Below are 22,440 nucleotides of genomic sequence, written 5' to 3'. Positions count from 1 at the left end.
TCTCTTGGAAGCAGGAGGCATAGTTAGAGGTGCAGACAACATAGGAGATGATGGATTAGCTATAACAGGTAGATAAGCCATAGCAGTACTAGTCCCAGGCCCATCTGAAGCAGCTGAGGCGGTAGAAGCAATAGCAGAATCTTTAATTTCCTATTGCTGTGGGCCTTCTCTGTACAATACTGGCACCATTTCCATTCAGAGTTGCCAATCCATGCTGACTGGACTGAGTAGAAGATTTTTCAGACTTTTCAACCTTCTCAGTCTTATGTCTTTTGGGTATAAAACATAATAAACGATAGCCAGCCATTAGACAAATCCCTCTATACATAACATACATTCAGCCAAGCAGAAGAAACATAATCACATCTACTTGCCAGAGAGGGATCCTGGGCAGATTCAGCAGATTGTGCAGGAGCTGACCCAGAGGCGTCCTCCATGATCCCAGCCACAAACCAGAGTGCATCATGGACTCTACAAACTTATAGCTGTGCTGCTGATTTGATGCAGCTGATCCAATTATGCATGCGGCCCCTGCCGGCTAAGCATATGCTTAATCAGCTTCTTACCTTAAGGAATCAGCTGTATGCCGATTCCTAATCACCGCCGCGGCCCCTGCCGCCCGGCTCAGACTTCAGATCACGTGGGACGCCAGCGCGTGACTACTTCCGGTTCAACCGGAAGTGAACTCTCTCCAATGCACGCACATGCGCGCATAAAGTTGCTGCCTCCGATGGAGAAGCCTCCTCCACGCTGCAGGGCTCCTGACTGTTCACTGAACAGCGCTGCTTGGAGCCCTGGAAAACGCTGCCCCTGCCGCCTGACATGGATGGCACTCCTGGAGACCTCTCCCATGCATCCCGTCCGGGACAGGAAACTAAACTGAGGTACTGTGTCAGGTGTAGTATCTTATATGTGGCTGCCTATTGCTTATGCAAATTCTTCTTTTAACAGTTTCCTGTCCACAGTGGGGAGGGAGACAGGTCTCATCCAGGGGTGCTGTCCGAAATGACGTTCTGGGAAATTAAGGTTTAGGCACCACCAGGGGGGGGGGGGGGGGACTTAGAGTTACACACCAAAAGGGGGGGGTCTTAGCGTTAGGGTTGGGCACCACCAGGTATTTTTTTAGGGTTAGGCACCACTTGTGATCAGACCCCACCAACAGAGAGCTCTGTTGGTGGGGAGAAAAGGGGGGGGAAATCACTAGTGTGCTGTGCAGCCCTGCAGCTTGGTTTTAAAGCTGCAGTGGCTTAACTAAAAGTAGCCTGGTCTTTGGGGGGGGGGGGGGGTAGCACTGTGGTCCTCAAGAGGTTAACTTATGTTTCACTATAGTCATTACAAATGTCTTTCTATATTTTTCATTGCTCTAAACAATATTTTCAGATTACATGAAGAAATAAAATAAGGTCACCCCTCTATATACTGAATGTGCCTAAATTGAAGCAATTAATTAAAAAGGTTAGGATTTTTTTTTATTCATGGTATACTGCAGATAATTAGAGGGCAGAAATGCTGCCATTTATTGTATACCTGCTATGCACAAGCTTTAAATGTGCACATTCTAAAATAAATCAGTAAGTCATGGTCTTCTGACATTAATTGTTGAATATGAAAAAACACACACCAGACAGTTCAATAAAATAATTTTATTTTTTACATATCAATGAATATTAAAATTCAGAGAACACTGATTGCTTCTTGGGTAAAATTTGATTTCAAAGTGCACTTTGTTCTTAAAAAGCAAAGCAGACATTTTTATACAAAAACAAAATCGCTTTTCTTTGATAACTCAAGCAGTGGTAGAACATTCTCAGTTTCACAAATGTTTCTCTAGCCATCTGATTCAATCAGTGCTGCTCAGCATCAGGCCCACTGGCTAAAATGGAGAGTTTGGCATATTCCTCTATTAGCCAAAAGCCCCCCAATCACCAGACAAATAGTTTTACAGACACTGTTTTGGGGCAATTTAGTATTTGAAGTGCACTTTTTGGATATGTACAATGACAGTAATGAAATGTATGCTTGGCCAAAGTAGGTGATAAACACCCAGTGAGAGTCACCCTTACAGGACTTCACATTTACCAGGCAGCTTGTAAAACAAAAAAAAAAAAAAAAACACAACCTTCCAACAACTATCCAGATCTATGCAGTGATTGCTTACAAAGCAGATCTATAAATAACTATGTAGAAACACATAAAAAAAAGGACAAACAAGACATTAAGATGCCCTTTATGTTGAAGGAAAACCTGTGACAGAGGTCGGTAAAATTCAGGATACTTGCCTCAGCAGTTGGAAGCCTCTGAACGGTCCAGAGGCTTCCTAGATTCTCCAAGATCATCACTGCTAACCCCCACTTTCTGCTCATGCCCCAGGCTACATACAAGCACATCTCAACTGGGCATGCTCAAATAAGGCTTGTACATGCCCAGTAAAATGTAGTGCTCATGCACAGAGGGAAAGCTGTGCACAAACCCTTTGTTCTACTGGGCATGCGCAGACCACCTCCATACATGCCCAGTAGTGATGCATTCAAACGTGGCTGGAGTACAGCCATAAAAAAAAAATTAACATTGGAACAGTAGGCTGAAGGATCTGGAAAGCTTCTGGACTATCCAGAGGCATCCCACTTCTGAGGCAAGAATCCATTTTTTTTTTTTTAAATCTTATTCTCACTTCAGGTACACTTTATGCCATCCAGTATCGAATAGCTAGGCAAAGTACAGCCAGTCTACAAAATGTACAACTTAAAGGAAGAATCATTCCCATGAACAGTTATATAGGCAAATAAATGGGCCCTGTTAGAGGTTAGCTCAGAAAAAAAAAAATGTTGTTAAGGTTAATGTGCATTTAGGCCCATGTCATAAGTGCTCAAAATATAAAAACATTTAAATGACAAAGATAAATATCAAAACATATGAAATGCATTTGTATCAAAAGCAGCTCTCCCTGAAGAAGCACATTCTCAGCTTTCCTTCTGCTGTACGGCTCATTCATCAGTTCCATTCAGATTCCAGTTGTGTACATTCAGAATAGGTTACTTCCCAGACAGTGGCAGCTTATAGTCACAAGAGTAACTTCTAGTGCATTCAAATTTGCAGGGATACCATACTGGCAAAGGACAATTCCCAATACCTAGAGTTCTCAGCACAGTACCGCCTCTAGTTTTTAAAGCCTCCACATGCTCCAGCATTGAATATAAATGTCTTCAGCAGTTTGCCATCCATATGCCAGAATGCTGCTGTCTGTGTTACTTCTGTCATGTGACTCACACAAAATTTAAAGCAGAAATCTTCCAAATCCTGAAGTATATTAAAAAAAAAAAAAAAAAAAAAGTGAATAGGGGGACACTTTACCAATCTTGCCATGCTCCTAATTTCCCTAATTTTCTGAAATCCCTGTTCTTCCCACAGCCTCCTCTAGACTTCCATCCAGGACCCTCTTGAAGAGATCTGCACTCCATGCATGTGCACGGTGATGCTGCACAAGACACCTGTACACTCGTACTGAGCTACTTGTGGTCAAGAGCAGTTGCTGAAATCTGCATTTCCACTGGAAAAACGCAACAGCACTTTAACCTACCTGGCGCTCAATTTCCCCAGGATTTTGTGCAAAAAGTGATCCAATTTTCATAACTTTTTTCCTGTAACTTGCCAAAAATGTGTCAAGCAAGGGTCTACTTTACAATGCAGGAGAGTATTAACGTGTATGCACATCAATACTGTTTCCAGCATGTTTTGTATTGACGTGTATGTCCGTCAATACCGCTAGGGAGGTCAGATGAGTCCCTAAGCACAGTATTTATAGCCAGTTACTAAGAACAAGCAACAGATTTAAAACTAGCATGCCAATTGCTACAAGCTGTGCGACACTTTACTGACCTGAGGAAGCGGGTTGACTCCCATGAAATGCATGGTCTGTACAAGGGAAAAAACCTGCCTCTTTACAACAAACAAACAAAACACAGAACATTTATATTGCGCTTTTCTCCTGGACGGACTCAAAGCGCCAGAGCTGCAGTCACTAGGACGCGCTCTATAGGCAGTAGCAGTGTTAGGGAGACTTGCCCAAGGTCTCCTACTAAATAGGTGCTGGCTTACTGACCAGGCAGAGCAGAGATTCGAACCCAGATCTCCTGTGTCAGAGGCCTCTGACACAGGAGACCTGGGTTCGAATCTTAACCATTACACTATCCAGCCACTTTACATTAAACTGTGTGTGTCAGACTGAGACTATCACCATTTAAATGGTTTTAAAGGTTTATACTTTTTTGTGGCCTCCCTGTTGGGCTTCTAACTTTTCCCCCTCCTTCTCTGGTCACCCCAACTACACCATTTGAGGAGAGCAACCCAACAGTTTGAAGACATACATCCAAGTGTAATCTGATACATTACACCCAAAGCTTACCGCATTTTTCGCTGTATAAGACTCTCCGGAATATAAGACGCACCTAGGTTTAGAGGGCAAAAACTAGGGAAAAAAAATATAAAAACCTAAACCTGGTGCGTCCATATTTCTGGAGTCTTGTTCATGTCCTCCCGCAAATCGTGGCCTCCTGTGCCACTCCTGTCACCCCCAGGTGCCACTCCTGTCATGACCATGTGCCCTGTACCCCGCCCCCCCCCGGTGTCCTGTCTCCCCAAGTGTCTCCCCCCCCCCCCCCCCCCACCTTCCAAGTGTCCTCCAGTCAGCCCTATGTGTCCTCTCCCCAAGTGCCTCCTCCACTGTGTCCACTATGTGTTCCGCTGTAAGTCGTCGTCTCCCCGCTTGTCCCTACCCCCTCCTGTGTCGCCGGGTGTACCCCCCCCCCCCCCCGTGAAGCAGCTGTGGCAGAAGCTTATCTCCTCCATCTTGCCCGCGGCGATTGAGGACATCAGTCTCCAGTGTGCGGCTTCCTCTAGTGCCGGCTTCTAATGACGCGTAATTGATGACGCATCATTAGAAGCCAGCACTAGAGGAAGCCACACACTAGAGCCGGATGTCCTCAATCACCACGGGAAAGATGGAGGAGGTAAGCTTCTGCTGCTTCTCACATGGGGGGGGGGGGGGAACCCGGCGACACAGGAAGGGGTAGGGACAAGCGGGGGCAAGGGGGAACGCAGCCACAGCGGAACACAGGCAAGGCAGAGAATCCCTGATGACAGCGTATCGGCGGGCATCCTCTAAGTCAGGGATTCCCTGCCTTTGCCGTATAAGATGCAGGGACTTTCTCCCCATTTTTTGGGGGAGAAAAAGTGCGTCTTATACGGCGGAATATACGGGATACACTGTGGTTGCGGTTCTGCAATGCGCACCACTTTTATTGGTCTTATTTATACTATTTGCATAACATACTACACCATAAAGGTCTCCTGTGTTTTCCCCCTTTCTGGAAGATTCCAGGTTTTCCAGACCTCCACAATACAGCTAATGACTTCTAAGAATTACCTTGGCATCATACCGGATTGCTGCAGACAGTAACAGGAAAGCATTTTCTACAGTGATCCCCCTCTTGATTATATACTGACACATATTCTTTAATCTTTTCTCACAGTAGGAGGTTGCAAGATCTAGCAGACCTAAAAAGCAAAATATAGATTTTTTATATATACACACACACCCCAAACCACACATTTTGACTCCCTCTTTTCCATACTAAAACCATTAAAGGGAGACCCCTCATACTCACACAAACCATAAAGTTCCATAGGAAAATACGTGTCATCACAGCAGCCTAGCATGTCACTGAAACTTTAACAAAGGAGTGTGGACTTAGGGCACACATTAATTCCTCAAGAAGAGCCAGCCTCTGAAAAGTTGAGATGGTCAATAAGGGGCAGATCATTTGGCTTTCATACGAATTTCATGCAGACTCCATGCACCCAGGAACCGGGCCAATCAAAAACCAGTAAGTGCACTTAATGAATAGCCCAGATCCAATCATCTGCATACAATCCAGAATGGATTTCATCTTAATGACCATCTCTACTGAACAGAGAGCCAAGTAGGGATACTTTGAGATGTTCTAGTTTACAATAAGATTGAAATTTAGGGTTGTAAAAAAAACTAAAAAAAAAAAAAAAAAAAAAACCTAAAGGACCACTCCCGCGAATCAATACATTTTCAACCATCCAACAGTAGCTATATCTAGTACATAGGAGCCTTGCTGTGTTTTTTTTGTGAATGGGAGCAGCTAGGTGAGGGAGGAAGGGGTAGTTACAATTTTTTCCATGAAAGGGTAGATGCAAAGTCTGGCCACTTCGGGTTCTGACCGGCCAAACTGCGAAGTGGCTCCGATACTGCGGCCAAAGTGAGAAACAAATTGTTTGGTGGCTCCGGCTCCACCCCTGCCCCCTCAAGGCTCTGGCTGATCCAACAATTTACAATCGCACATGATTACCTGAGAAATAAAAAGCCATTTACCATCAGACAACCAGGTCAGCAAATAGAGCACGCTGGGAACTGTATTCCCCAATGACCAGCAAAGTTTTTCCCTCCCAACTTCTATATCTCTCCAGTGTACGACACTACTTGCCACTCTGCCTGAGAGCCTTCTATTCACCTTCAGCAACTTATATAGCTCTGCCGCCATCCGCTTCTCAGTACTTCCCATCTCCCTCAGCAGCACCGCATGATTGGCAGGACTTTACCTTTTCTGTAAGCCTATTGGTCTTAATGGCCTCACCAGTCCCAGCCTAGCTTGTTGATTGGTGTGCACTTGTTTTCTGCTACTCGCTGCTATTCACTGGCCGTTCTTCTGTTGGCTGCTAAAGTTCAGCTGGAGAACCGCACAGTCCTGGAGAAACAATACTGCCACTGATTGCTGCCAGTGGTGAGAAGAGGGGACAGAGGGAGGAGCCAGAACCACCAAACTCAATTGGTTTCTGACATTGGCTGCAGTAGCTCAGCCACTTTGCGTTTTGACCGGCCAGAACCTGAAGTGGCCAGACTTCAGGTTCTGGCCATAACATACACCTGAAATACTCTGCCCCAGTAACCTACTAAGTCTGCCGTTTGCAGACTATCCAACAGCTTTGTTAACCACATTTCAAGATCTGAAAAGGTAAGGCAATTAACCTACTGTAGTACCTATTGCATCCTCTGGTGGCAAGTCCACACTGTCCGTATACAGGTATTTTAAGAAGGCGTAATATACCGGGTATGAAAACTGGTCAATTTCTATAACATCCTTACAGCTTTCACTCCAATGAGACTGGAACATTGTGCGGAAGTGCTCACATCTAGAAAAAGATAAAAAAGGGAGAATTTAGTTTAATGTGAGCCCATGTTGCTCAGGGACCACTTTATCCACTAGTGAGTAAAACACTTATCTGGCTTCCCCCAAACTCAGACTGTAGGGAAGTTGGGGTTGCAAAAGGAAGGAAAGCGGGGAAGCGAACATAATAGAACATTTGAAAGGGCATTCCCAGTGCGCAACATATGCCTTCTGTGCAGAATGCATTACAGGCTTGCTCATCTCTGGCTAATTGGCAAATGCAATTATTCCCAGCAAGAATCTTTGCCCGAGTCTTCACTCTGCCCCTCTCCTTTTTTGCTGTTCCAGATCTAAGCCTGGCTTCACGGGCATAAAGAGATAATTTGTGAAAGAAAAAATAAAAAGGAATACTTGGGGAAGCTTTCAAAATGTTTTATGCACCCAAGAGTAGTTACTGAAATCTTGGTTGTGGGACTATAATCACACTTTATATCAAAACTTTAAACTAGACTTGTTATAAACTTGTATGCCCAATTTATTCATTTGCCGATTTATAAAACTTATAATATCAGCTGGCTATGGATTTCCATGACTAACCGTAATCAATCATTCTTCTATCCTGAAAGCTATACTCTGCTGTGAGCTTTCAGTACAGACAGCCCAGGCATGTTTTGCAGGAGAAATTAGCCGCGCAGAACTGAAACAATTGGTACTTTGCCAAAAGTGCACACAATGAAGTAAGCTCTAAAGGTGCGTACACACATGCGACTATAGTCGTTTGAAACGATCGTTCCCCGGTCGTTTCAAACGACGGTCATTTAAAAAAAAAAAGCAACCAAGATCATTAAGTCTAACGACGGACGAGCTAGATCGTTAAAAACGAACGATCTAGCTTGGCAGATTTTTACCAACGACGATCGTTTGCAAAAGTAGTACATCGTTGGAAACGGTCGTTCGTACTAGGCTTGACATGCGCATTTCGCTATTTCTCCATGAAACTTCTCATTTTTATGCGCAAGCGCAATAGTTGCTTTAAGTGATGTAACGTTCGTTCTAACAATCAGATCGTTACAAATTTTAAAACTAACTTTACTTAGGTCGTTCTTTCATCAATTAAAAGTTCGTTTGTCGTTCTCAACGAACGATCGTTGTCGCATGTGTGTACGTAGCATTACACTGCCTGTGTTGACAGTGTTGTGGTCAATGTGTTGCAGCCAAACATTTGAAATCCTATTTAAGGGATACAATCTAGAGCATGTGACTTCAAACTCAGTAATCTCTAGAGGTCGCCTTCTTTGCAAAATGAAAATTTCACTTTCATTTCAAGCCAATATGGTGCATATAGCAGCTAGAAGACATTACCAGCAGGCAAGCTGCAGATTTTTTAGAAGAAAAACAGCTGAAAATATATCTACAGATAAGCAGCATTTGACTCAGTCATGTACGGTTATGTCTTTGGGTTAAAATTATTGAATAACTGTAAAATGACAGTTAACTACAGCCTTTCTAACAAGGAAAATGGGAGAGATAAAACACCATACACTTCCTAAAACTAGCCATGTATGTCCTTTGTTCTTTTTCATTCAGTGTTAAGATTACTGCATAAAAATAAACTTCTGGTAACTTTTGGCCCGGTTTATCCCATTACACACTCCTAGGAGTTCTGGTTCACAGCTTCTCATCTTGTCATATCTTCAGCATGGTCCCATAACAGATAAAATATTTACAGGTGTACTTCCTTTTAAGAGATACTGTACATTTTATAACTTCTATCTACAGCATAACGTGTATATGAGAATTCTGATAAATGACTGCTATTCTCTTTTCTCTCAGGATGGCAGGGAAGACGGGCAGTAGTACTTTGAAGCCACCATAGCAGGAAGTGATGTGTTCAAAGCTGGCTGTTCGTGTGTGCTTTCGGACTGCATTCGTGTTTACATACCTGTACTTGTTCTATTAGCCCACACTAGATCTTATTCTTGATTTAGCTAATAACTTCAATACTGGGATAAAAATTCACTTACACCTGAACTGTAAGGGATATGAAAGCTGCCATATTTATTTAATCATGCCAGTTGCCTGGCAGTCCTGCTCATCTATTGGGCTACAGTAGAGTGCAGAGACCTGAAACAAGCATGTGGCTAATTAAGTCTGAAACATCTGACCTTCATGCTTGTTCATGGTCTATGGATAAATGTACTGGAGGAAGAGGATCAGCAGAACAAGCAGGCAATCTGCAGAGTTTAAAGGGCAATATGGCAGCCACAGTTCAGGTGTGCTTTAAGATTGTAATTAACACTAGCAGTGTGAGGGCTAGTGCACACCAAAATCTTGTAAAGCGACTGAGTAATTTTTGAACGAATGAACTTTTTGCACATTCAAGCTAAAGCACTCATTCTCCAGCCTACCATAACCCTTTGGGCTGATTCACACTGCGAGAGCTTTTTAAACACCAGAGATTTTAAAAGCTCTTGCTAATGCAATCCTACGGGGGATTTTTACAAAATCATATCGCTCCAGTGAGAACACTCATAGGATAACATTAGCAAGAGCTTTTAAAATCACAAGCGCTTAGAAAACTCTTGTAGTGTGAACGAGCCCTTAGAAAGGTTCAGGACAGAGTTTTGATTTTTACGGCCATCACATCTCCCACCCCCCACCACTTTCTCTCTCAAAGACAGTCACTGACAATAGTAAGTGAGGAGCAAAAAAACTTTCAATGAAGGATTTTAACTACAAAATACTTAAGGCTTCAGGCATTGCACATACTACTGAAGACAAATTATACTTCATGGGTACAAATACTTGAAATATACTTGCCGTATTTTTAAGACCGCCCTATGAACAAGTATCTCTTTTCCATCAACTCTAAATCTTACATCTGAGGTTTCTTCACTATCAAATTCCCTCTTCAGACACTCTGCAACAGTCGAATATTCTTCAGGTTCTGCATGGAAAGAGCAAAGTAATGAGCTGATGACTCTGCAGGGTTACTAATAGATCAGACACTTTGGCATCAATTCATCAAGGCTGTTCGGGGAAGAAGAAAAAAAAAAAAAAGCGGGAAAATACCGCATTCAGTATTTTAGACTTGTGTGCAAATTCATCAATATTTTCACAGGTGCGGTAGAAGTTTGGTTATTTACCGGAGGCCATTGTCTGTAAGAGCAGAAGAGTATGCAGAGACAGCATTACAAGTAAGACATTCCTTTAAAATCTACATGTTTTGTTATACTGTCTCTGCTCATTTTGAATCTGTCCATTAGTCTCTTAATGTTTTAATTGCCACAGTTTAGGTGAACCAGAAGACTTTACACATGCCCTACTTAGATGATTTGCCCACTAGCTCCTCTGCATCTTCAAACAGGAACTTAAGAGGTTAAACTGCAGAGGGAGGCAGGGGAAGCTTCTTTTGTTCTGTGAGGGGGGGGTGGAAAAGTTAGAAGCCTGCGGGTCTTATCAAAATGCATCATCCGACTTTTCCATGGTGGGAGATTCAAATGGAGGAGGCTGCAGGGAAACAAGGACACCGGGAGGAGAAAGGGAAGGCACTGTAGGACCCAAAGCCTTCCCTCTCCTTAGGCAATATTTTTTTTAAATCTGCTTCAGACTCCCTTTAACATCTTGTGTTTACAAATGAGATCTCTGCTGTGGCAGTCAGCTGAGGGATCAAATTACAATGTGTGCTTAGTCACAGATAAGGGGGAATTAGAAAGGCTAAACTCTCGAAATACCTACAGGATGCATTTCTCCGGTTTCCTTCTGTCCAGTGCAAGAGTTTAATAATGCAGTCAAACTATAGTTTGAGCACCTGATGTACATCTACTGGGTCAGTGGCTATAAAAAAAATAAATAAATAAAAGAAAGTTGTAAGCACTGTAAGAGGAAAAGCCTTACCCACAGAAAGCACTCTCCACATTACAGGTGGGTTGGAGAAGCAGGCAAACACATCATCCGTGCAGGTAAAGTTTGTGAGATGAGGGGTTAGAATGACCTGGCCTCGGCATGGGCCCCACATGTATATCTGGCCACCTAGGGACTTGGCAGCAGAAGTATGAGACGAGTGGCAAGCAGCAATCTCCACAATGCTATACAAGAGAGAAAAAAAAACCCCCACTGTAAAGAATTCTACTTCGAAGTTTCAAAAGCTACATGTCAGTTTTATCTCGTAGAGCACAAGGTATGAAGTCAATGTTTTTATGAACAGTAACAGTTCATTCTGACCTAGACACGACTTATGCTCAGGATGTCGCGCCTCAAGAAATCTTAATAGGGAAACGAGAAGCTTCCTCTTGTCAAATGTGCCATCAGCATTATGTAGGTGAAGACTGAGCACAGATTAAGCCATGACAGCAGCTCGGCCTGATAAAGGGCAGATGCATACATCTGCCCTTTATTTCAATAGATATTTTAAAAACTGAACAGATAAAATTGTAATATAGCAGATTAACATTTTAAAGCAACCCGGTGTAAAAAAAAACAAACGAAAGTAGCTGGCAGCGGGGGACCAGAGGATTAGTAAGTGGCTTTGAGGGCACAGGACTGCTGCAGGGGGCTGGTAGAAGCCCCAGGTGAGTAATAAAAAAAAAATAATAATTTCTGGCTCAAATAAGGCAAAAAAAAATAAGGCAGTTACTTACCTGGGGATTCTACCGGCCCCCTGCACATGTCCTGTGCCCACGCCAGTCCTAAACAATACTTCAGTCCCACTTTCGGCAAATGAGCCTGTCACCAGCCACTGCGCGTCCTCTTTCACACTCCCGTTGCCTGGAGCGTCCTGTGCAGTAGAGATTCTCATACTGCACCTGTGCAAGATGCTGTTGACTGAAGCGAAATCCAAAGTAAACCTGAGCCGCAGCAGGAGAACGGAGTATTGTTTAGGAGCAGAGCAGGCACAGGACTTCTGGAGGGGGCCTGTAGTAACCCCAGGTAAATAAAACTGTCTTATTTTTAAGACTAACCTTTTTTTCCCCACAAGCTTTAAGACCTTAAAGGGATACTGTAGGGGGGGGGGGGGGGGTCGGGAGAAAATGAGTTGAAGTTACCCGGGGCTTCTAATGTTCCCCGCAGACATCCTGTGCCCGCGCAGCCACTCACCGATGCTCCGGCCCCGCCTCCGGTTCACTTCTGGAATTTCAGACTTTAAAGTCTGAAAACCACTGCGCCTGCATTGCCGTGTCCTGGCCCCCCCCTGATGTCACCAGGAGCACACGGCGCAGGCACAGACCATACTGGGCCTGCGCAGTACGCTCCTGGTGCCATCAGCAGGAGCGAGGACACCAATGCAGGCGCAGTGGTTTTCAGACTTTAAAGTCTGAAATTCCAGAAGTGAACCAGAGGTGGGGCCGGAGCATTGGGGAGTGGCTGCGTGGGCACAGGATGTCTGCGGGGAACATTAGAAGCCCCGGGTAACTTACACTCATTTTCCCCCGACCCCCTACAGTATCCCTTTAAAGTGAACCTCTGGACTAAAAATCTACTCAGATCTGAAAAGAAATGGTGTTTAACAGTTTCACAGCATCAGAACTTTGTTTTTCTTACCAAGCATAATTTTTAGCTAAGCTCCACCCATCAAAGAAAACTGCCTGGGCTTTTTTTCCCTGATGCTGTGCAAAGCATGATGGGATTTCCTATGTTATTCACATTGCCTAGCAACTGGGAGGGGTGATCAGCACACAGGACAGTTAGAACTGTATCATGCTCCGTCACATCCTTTCAACCAAAAAGATGGCTGTTATGAAATCAAACATGTGCCTGTTCTTTTAAAAACAGGGTGGGTAAGAGATAACCTATTTTAATTAACATAACTAATGTAACTTAATGACAGTATGTTTGTTTAGGCTGAAGTTCCTCTTTAAGAAGAATATACCACAGCTCCTGTATATAACTCGGGATTACTGCTCTGAGCTGTGGATTACCATCCCGACTCGGGATTACCGCTAAGGAGGTTAAGACTCCCTTTTTATGTGGAATACTTGTTCTTTTTACTATTTTATACACACACAAAGCTGAAGGCAGTGTATGCCTCACCATTAGCGGCTCCCATGCATCAGCTGACGTCCGTCGCATGGAGTCACACCTGGGCGTGGCTGCAGCCACACTCAAAACATGCCTTGGTGTTTTTTGCTGTCCGTTAAGCACGCCACACATCAAGCACCAACATGCAAGGGGTTACCAACGTTGCTATAGGGCCACAATGAAGTCCAGCCTGAAGACACCCATAGCCAACAAATCAGAGGCTGAATTGTGTGAAAAGTGTGCAGTTCAGCCTCACATGTGGAAGAGTGCTTTCACATATGGACATGCATAAATGCCTTGCACATGAGAGCCTAGGCTAGTTTTTATCAGGGCTGTGGAGTCTGTACAAAAATCCTCCGACTCCCAAGGTTAGGATTCAGACTCCTCTAATTTGCATATTACAATCTTGTTGATTGAAAGTATGTAAAATAAAATGCATCTCTTAACTGCTTAGGAATTTCAAAAGACAACTGAACTGAGAGGGATATGGAGGCTGCCATATTTATTCCCTTTAACACAATACCAGTTACCTGGCTATCCAGCTGATCTTCTGCCTCTTAACACTTTTAGTCAGACTTCGTCCTCGTTCACATCATACACACTTCTGTGCGCATTTGGAAGCGCGTATGACGTGGTAACATGCAAGAACCGCAGAAGGGTATAGACAGCCCTTCTGCCGTTCACATCAAATGCATTGCACTGCAGTATCATGCGCTTTCATACTGCTGCATGCATTCTGCCCGCAAGCGCAGAGCTGACCCATTCACTGTCAATGGATGGTATCAGCAGTGCAGCGGGTAGCAGCGCAGATGGCTTGCGATTGTACACAATGCGTTCCGATTACACGGCCATCTGCACTGCATAGACGCGAACGAGGCCTAAAATTAGTCCTTGGTAAGAGTACTTGTAGAAGGTACAGACAGGAACAAAGAACATCAGGCCCTAGGCAATGTAACTGTGGGTACATGTAAGAGTGATGTGCAGGTACTCCGCAGGAAAATGAGGCTATTCTTCCTCTATTAGGCCTGGTGCACACCAGAGGAGTTTTGCTGAGCGTTTTGAGTTTTTAAATCTGCTGCTAATGTTATCCTGTGTCTGTGCACACTGGAGCAATGAAGTTTTGTAAAAAAAAAAAAGAAAAAACCAGAGCATTACATTGGGAAAAGCTTTTCAAACCTCTAAAAGCTCTTCTCAATGTAATGCTATGGTTTTTTTTACAAAACCTCATTGCTCCAGTGTACAGACACATAGGATAACATTAGCAGCAGATTTAAAAACTCAAAACGCTCAGAAAAACTCCTCTGGTGTGCACCAGGCCTTACACAGTCTTCATGCACAATCTGAACCAGGTTTATGGGTGATAGACAACACCTCTGTGTTCAATGTGCACAACATTCTCAGTGAATTCCCTGCAGCTCTGTGGCGAGTGCATAAGTATAGTACTACTGTGTAACTTAAAGGGAAACTAAACTGAGAAGGCTATGGATTTTTCCTTTTAAAATACCAGTTGCCTGACTCTCCTGCTGATCCTGTGTCTAAAAGGTGCATACACACAGACCATAGTCTTTGGAAAATGAAAGATCACAGACCAATTTTACCTCCTTCCATGTAGTATGAGAGCCATACCTACACAGTCTATTCTATTGAGCTGAACTCTCCATCAGATAGAAATCTTTGCATGATGCTGCACACATGCAAAAGATCTGTTCCTGCAAAAAGCATTCATAGGGCCTGATTCACAAAGCGGTGCAAACTTTTTCGCGGACTTTTGCGCACGCAATTTGCGGCAAATTGCGCGCGCAAAAGTCCGCAATCGCGCGAATCGCGGCAAATTGCGCGCGCAAAAGTCCACGAAAAAGTTTGCACCGCTTTGTGAATCAGGCCCATAGTCTGATATCTGCAGATCCTCACACACCTGCAGGTGAATGTCTGTTAAACAAGATCAGACAATCATCTGCAGGTCTGAATATCCATCCTGGTGGATCTGATCTGCAGATGAATGTGTGGTAAACAAGGTGTGTATGAGGATCTGAAGATAGACTATGAATGCATTTTGCAGGAACGGATCTTTTGCAGGAACAGATACTGATATTTTGCATGTGTTCAGCATCCTGCAAAGATTTCTATCTGATGGGGAGTTCAGCTCAATAGAATAGACTGTAGGTATGGCTCTCATACTACATGGAAGGGGGTAAAATTGGTCTGTGATCTTTCATTTTCCAAAGACTGGTCTGATGTGTGTATGTGGCCTGATACTTTTAGCCACAGCCCCTCAATAAGCATGCAGATCAGATGCTCTGACTGAAGTCAGACTGGAATAGCTGCATGCTTGTTTTAGGTGTGCGATTCAGCCACTACTGCTGCTAAAGAGATCAGCAGGACTGACAAGCAACTGGTATTGTTTAAAAGTAAACATCCATATCCCTCTCAGTTAAGGTTCCCTTTAAAGTAAACAATGAAAGTTTTATACATACCTGGGGCTTCCTCCAGCCCCCTTCAGGCTAATCAGTCCCTTGCTGTCCTACGCCCCCTGGATCTTCTGCTATGGGTCCAGGCACTTGAACCAGTCTTGCACAGTGCGCAAGCACACACTCCGCCGCGAGCGTACTACACATGCGCAGCACTATTGGCAGTGGAAGCGGCACGTAGCCTCTGACCGAATGAATTACTGGGACTCATAGCAGAAGATCCAGGTGGTTCATCAGTCTCAGTCACCCTTTAATTCGTAGACACCAAACTATAACATACCAGATTTCATTTCCTGAGCAAAAGAAGTGCATACATTAGCAACGCAGAATTTGCATCTCATCGACCATCTCTATTAGTGACACAGCTACACATCAGGCTTTATTCTTACAGCATAGATGTTTACTATATATAGAAGATTCCCGTGTACACATATATACAGTCACAATCAGATATGTACTGTATATCTGACTTTAATACGGGGACTTCTTTATTGAAGCAGTACAACTATTTTTGATTGGTCTATTTCATTTGTGTGGGTTATGCACAGCTATTACTGTATATATAACTTATGACTATATGACTCTGAGAAATAGAACATTTTATCATATTTTCTATTTTAATTACAGTTTAAATTCATTATGAGTCGGTGCATTTTTTCCCGACTCCAGGTACCCAAAAATTGCTCCAACTCACTCTACTCCTCAGCCCTGGTTTTCATCTCACAGGAAGATGTATTCTAGGCCAACTGAAAACTTATGCCACAAGTCCAGTCACCATCATCTGAGGAAAGATGGAGGCAGTTGGTCAATGAAAGCAGCTCAGAGAGGCAGGTAGCAGTGAGCACTAGTGATGGTAAAGGAGATGTACAGTAAAACACTCCAAGTTCATACAGGCTTGTTCAAATACTTATACAAATTTACGCAGCTTGAAAAATGGACCAAAATCTGCTGAGGTGGTATTATGACTGATCATTTTCAAGCTGCCTACATGTACACAGGGCTGTGGAGTCGGAGCAATTCTGGGTACTGGAGTCGGAGGTTTCAATAAACTGAGGAGTCCGAGTCGGAAGATTTTTGTACCGGCTCCACAGCCCTGCATTTACATAAACAATTTGAATAAACCTGCATAAACTCAGACCATCCCAAGTACAGATTATGCCGGTGTCTCACTTCCCCCAGTGTGGGTGTTTGAATTTGAGACCAGGTTTTTCGGCACCTAGATACAGTCAGCACTGAATAGCACGATTGGGTGAGTTTCATTTAACTCCGATACTTCCTCCACCCCGCTTGCAAGGAGGAAGTGTCTGTGCTAATGAAACGTACCCTGTCCTGGTGTTCAGTGCTTAATGCGTGCGTTTGGGTGCCAAACCACATGGTCCTGAATTCAAAATACCAAAACTATTCTCGCACAAAACAAAGGCCCAGCATGGAACCATCACAAGACGAACCAGTAATGTTTCCAAAAAGTTATTTCATGGACTTGGAATGGACTCAGGCTTGCTTCAAAGCGGACCTCTAGACACCTTCCTGGCTTTCAGTTTGCATTCCAAGCATTATAAGGGTTTAGAATAAATGCAAATTAATTAACCCAGGAAGAGTTAGATTTATCAAAGCCAGTGCAAAGAAAATTGAAGTAAACTTTCCACACAGCTAATCAGTGTCTATTTTTGTACCCAACAGCTGAAACTTGCGCTTCCCCTTTTCTCAAATTTTCCTTGCACTATTTCTGGTGAATCTACACCAGTGTTCACACAGACTTCTAGCAAAAGAAACTCCCTTTAATCAGTGGTCACCTGAGGCGAGTTTCTATTAGGTTTCCCAAAGGTCTATGGGTGCCAAACGCACAGCACAACTGTAAAGGCTGCTTGAGGTAGTGCTGACCTTTAATACCTTCATTGCAACTAATTACAACATATATGTACAAAGACATGGTGTGAAACAAAGTATTAAACACGGCCACACTAAACTTCCCAACCAAAGTAATTTACAACGCTTGACACAGACTCCTTCACTGCATGCAGCCTGCACTAAATACAGGCATACTATTATAAAATAATATTCCCAATAGTATGGAGGAAGTAATATAGTACCGTTCTCTTGTTTCAACTCTCACAGGAGAAAGCTGGTTACTTTTGTTGCCAATACCCAGCTGTCCATTCCCATTCGCTCCCCAGGAGTAAAGATGACCCTGATCAGTCAGCCCCATAGTATGGCTATAGCCACACACAATCTGCAAAGAGGAGATAGATAAGTCAATACTTTGTATCAAACACTAAAGATGCAGGGGGGTGTCGGGGGGAAAGGAGTTGAACTTACCCGGGGCTTCTAATGGTCCCCGGCAGACATCCTGTGCCCGTGCAGCCACGATGCTCCGGCCCCGCCTCCGGTCCACTTCTGGAATTTCAGACTTTAAAGTCTGAAAACCACTGCGCCTGCGTTGCCGTGTCCTCGCTCCCGCTGATGTCACCTGGAGCATACTGCACAGGCCCAGTATGGTCTGTGTCTGCGTAGTCCGCTCCTGGTGACATCAGCGGCAGCGAGGACACGGCAACGCAGGCGCAGTGGTTTTCAGACTTTAAAGTCTGAAATTCCAGAAGTTGACCGGAGGCAGGGCCGGAGCATCGGTAAGTGGCTGCGCGGGCACAGGATGTCTGCCAGGGACCATTAGAAGCCCCGGGTAAGTTCAACTCATTTTTCCCCAACCCCCCTACAGTATCCCTTTAAACATAAGCCAAGACAAGGATACACTTGAGAAAAGAAGTTTATGCTTCTGCAAGGCTATGGTTAAAGGACAAATATCGTGAAAAATGCACTATTTTACTATGCCGCTGTGATGTACAGTAGGCACTGACAATCTGACAGGTTTCAGACTCGTCCATCTGCTCATGGAAAATTCTCAGTTATTTAAAAAAAGCACTTACAGAACTGTTGCTAACTGTTTAGTACTACCTACTGTAATTGACAGCAACAGAGGTAAAAAAGGTAATTTGTAATGAATTTTATGCTGAGAGAAATTACATTTTATATGTATGTAGTTTTCAAACACTAAAGGAGGGGGCGGACTCTTCCTTCCCCCCCCCCCCCCCTTTACTGAGGTTATGTTTTACACCCCAATTTTAGCCCCTTGTGTCTTGGCCTATCACTAGGGCAACAATTCAAGGACCCACCACTGTAGCTATGTTGTTGCCTAGCAAAGTATCTGTACAGGACTGGGGTCCGCCTAACTGTGCACCCCAGTGATAGCATCCAGTTGCTACAGATTTACAGGCTGGCAATAATGACATATGCTCAACTAGTGATGAGCAATGGCATATATGATAATCCATGGCATTTATCTGGCGAAAATTAGAAAGGGTGAAAGTATTTTCTGCATTTACCCTTCTTTTTCCCCTCTGAAAAATGCCTATTAAACAATTATTGGTTAAAAAAAAAAAAAAAAATTATATTACCCAAAGAAAGCCTAGATTGTCCCAAAAGAAATATAGACTTGTATCACTTTGATGGCATAAGTAAAAAAACATATTGCTGTATCTATAGCCATACAGCCGCATGCCAAAATGGTCAGTATTATTATAGGGTAAAAACCCAGGGATGCAACACTTAATGGTTAATGAACAGAATGAGGGGACCTCTGTTGCAAAGGTCAAGTTATCAAGTATTAAAGCAACACCTGGAAGTTAATCAAGGGGTGAATTTAAGTTTGCAACTATTTAAATGCCAATCCTTTTTTTACTCAAGTTTCATCCTATGCTGAGAGAGACCAACGTTGGTATGGAGCAGGTATAAAATGCAGTGTTATTTCTAAACAGCAATCACTTAACAGGAGATTCTTATAACCCAATTTAGTGAGGCATCGCCAAGCCGGAGCTCTTTCAAAATCATAGGTCATCCTAGAACTGTCTTAAAAATACACAAAAGAAAATCTGTTCTTATTTGTCCAGATACAACTCTTAGCAAGTGTTGCAAAGTCTTCCTACTGCTGGCAATAGCCGATAGTGGAAGATGTGACATACCTGTACCACACAAACTTGAGGGGCAAACACCACTCGACAAGGAATCAACTGGTTTCCAGTACTGCCTAACCCAAGCTGACCAGTGCCATTGTAACCCCAACCGTATAACTGAGGGAAGAGGGAAAGAAAAAAAAAAAAAAAATTAATTAACCATTATGGCAGCATTATAAAACTTGTAAAAAAAAAAAAAAATATAATAATTTTAAAGTTAAACAAAACTGTACTAGAAGAATTGTATTACTCATTCTGGTTGGACTTTACAATCCCAGGGCTGTAAAGTCGGTACAAAAACCAGATCCCATTTAGGATTCCACTGACTCCTCCAATTTGCATATAACAATCTTGTTGCTTGGCAGTGATGAAATGCCTCTAAAGGAGCCCATACACCTAACAATTTTCCGCTGATATACAGCAGATTCGATCACTGATCGAATCTGTTGTGAAATCGTTGCGCAAACGCTGACAGAATATAGATTTCCGTCCGAAATCAATTGTTTCCGTCGGTCCATCCATGCAGAAGCTTTTGCTCGATCGCTGGCGGGTCGGGAGTACGACGATAGCGGCGTTCGAATGCCCGACTACCCACTCTACCGGCAATACATTACCTGCCCCGGCCGGCGCGACTCCCCTGGTCTCCGCTGTCTTCTTTGCGCTGGTCTCCGGGTCCGGCTGGCTTGGCTTTACTGAAGTTCCTGTCCCAGCAGGAAGTTTAAACAGTAGCAGACGGCGGAGACCGGGGGAGTTGCACCAGCCGGAGCAGGTAATGTATGCAGGGGGTGGAGGAAGGGAGGCAGCCAGGCAGCACCACCACAGATTGTGAATCGGTTTCAGCATGAAACCGATCACAATCTGTTTGCAGTAAAGGCAGCCATACGATCAGATTCGATCAGAGTGGGATCTATCTAAATAAATAGACCAGTGTATGGCTACCTTAACCTCCTTGGCGGTATTGACAAGCTCAGCTTGTCAATGACCGCCGGAGGGCGCCGCTCAGGCCCAGCTTGGCCTAATTTGATTTTTTTTTTTTTTTTAAAACACGCAGCAAGCAAAGTTTGTAACGATCGCCGCAGCCGATGTGCCGCTACCAGACGCAAAAGAGGGCCCCCCCCCCGCAGACCCCGTGCACAGCCTGGCCAATCAGTGCCAGGCAGCGCTGAAAGGTGACGATGACATCATGATCATCGCCATGGCGACAGGGAAGCCCTAAAGGAAATCCCGTTCAGAACGGGATTTCCGAACGGGCTTGATCCCCGGCGGCGCTCGGAAGGGTGGGAGGGAAGGAGCAGGGAGGGGGGGAATCATGTAGCTAGCGCAGCCACCCTGGCAAAATAAATAGAACGCCAGGGTGGTTAATGCTGGGAATACACCTTACAATTTTCTGTTAAGGCTCATACACACGTCGGATTTCCGCGGACGGGTCGTTTGAACGTCCCGTCGTTCGCCCGCTAAATCGGGCGTGTGTACAGGCTGTCGTTCGCTTGATAAGGGTGAGTTTGAACTCACCCTTATCAAGCGAACGCCAGCCTGTACACACACCCGATTTAGCGGGCGAACAACGGGATGTTCAAACGACAGGACATTCAAACGACCCGTCGTTTGCGGAAATCCGACATGTGTATGGGCCTTTAGCCTGCCGGATAGATATATTTCCCACATGTTGGACTTTATCTTACCATCTATCTGCCTAGCAATTAGGCATTGTTCTACTCAGCAGGAGATAACCAGAAAACAATGCACCAGAGATTATGACCAGTTTCTACCAGTACTTTACAGAAAATAATCCAATTACAGAAAAATCTAACAGAAAATTATATGGTGTGTACTAGGCATTGTTACACACTTTCAAAGCTTCGAGCTTTTAAAGCTATATTAAGATAGCATTTGCTTTTTGGAACCAAACGCTCCTGGCCAGGAAGCCGACTCTACCCTGTCAACCATCCTGGCCTGTCACTGCCAATGTAAATCCTGCGGCACAGTCTGTATAAGGAGATTCAGCAGAGCCCCATATGAGCTAGGTACTGGTGTGTAGCCCTGCCCCCTTGCAGAAAGAGGGCTGTCTTATCTAAATCCAATACGGAAAAGGCCAGGGCCATTTTCTGCAAGGCAGATCTATGCACCAGAACCTAGGTGATCCAGCCTTCCAGATTAAAATATATGTGGGTGATAAATCCCAAACTGATTCCATGCGCAAAGGGAGTTTGGGGGGGGGGGGGGGGGATGGTTGCAGATGAAAGTGAAAAGCTACCCGGTTTCATATTTTCTGTGATTGTAGGTTACAATTTACACATGCCAATTGCCATAGTATTCGAGATGACCATATTTGCCCTTAGACAAGATGTCACAGGCAGTAAGAATGCAGACAGGAGATCATATTCATATCAAGCACTGAATGGATGGGGAGGGACATCAGAAGTCAGTGATCAGTACAACATTTTTAAAATCAACTTTTCTATTTTAAAAATTCTACTGAAGTGCAATCCAGAGAATTCTCAGAATTTAGCACACTGTGGGGAAAGTTCCTAGGGAAGTCGATGGACACAGGTGTGCACTTGACAATTTAACCTGCAATCGCCAAACAATGCAGACTATGAGAAGGCTGCTCTTCCTTGCTACACTTATTTCAACAACTCATTAAAGTGAACCTCCAGACTAAAACTCTACAGAGCAGCACTGAAAAGCCTTGTGCTTAACAGTGTCACAGCATCAGAACTTTGTTTTTCTTACCCAAGCCTACCCAAGGGTATAAAGTCA

At 44.0% G+C, this 22,440-nt stretch overlaps 1 protein-coding gene across 3 annotated transcripts in view; it reads right to left on the bottom strand.

Annotated features, from left to right (window-relative positions):
* Positions 1-1,628: 1,628 nt before the first annotated feature.
* The window catches only part of RCBTB1 (RCC1 and BTB domain containing protein 1), a 40,820-nt gene continuing 20,008 nt past the window's right edge, over positions 1,629-22,440 (bottom strand). For 2 of the 3 annotated variants that reach the window (XM_068267155.1, XM_068267154.1), the window contains exons 6-12: positions 19,690-19,797; positions 17,767-17,906; positions 11,088-11,278; positions 10,011-10,137; positions 7,064-7,215; positions 5,423-5,553; positions 1,629-3,297 (exon numbers count right to left, since the gene is read on the bottom strand). In XM_068267155.1, coding sequence (XP_068123256.1) covers positions 3,157-3,297; positions 5,423-5,553; positions 7,064-7,215; positions 10,011-10,137; positions 11,088-11,278; positions 17,767-17,906; positions 19,690-19,797 — 990 coding nt within the window. In that variant the 3' untranslated portion in view covers positions 1,629-3,156. The remainder of the gene's footprint in view (positions 3,298-5,422; positions 5,554-7,063; positions 7,216-10,010; positions 10,138-11,087; positions 11,279-17,766; positions 17,907-19,689; positions 19,798-22,440) is intronic. The other variant, XM_068267156.1, reaches the window with a different exon arrangement.

The sequence above is a fragment of the Hyperolius riggenbachi genome, chromosome 2 (assembly GCF_040937935.1).
Source record: "Hyperolius riggenbachi isolate aHypRig1 chromosome 2, aHypRig1.pri, whole genome shotgun sequence".
In the NCBI taxonomy this organism is placed as follows: Eukaryota; Metazoa; Chordata; class Amphibia; order Anura; family Hyperoliidae; genus Hyperolius; species Hyperolius riggenbachi.
The sequence above is the reverse complement of the archived record's forward strand: the minus strand, read 5'-3'. Positions and strand labels throughout refer to the sequence as shown.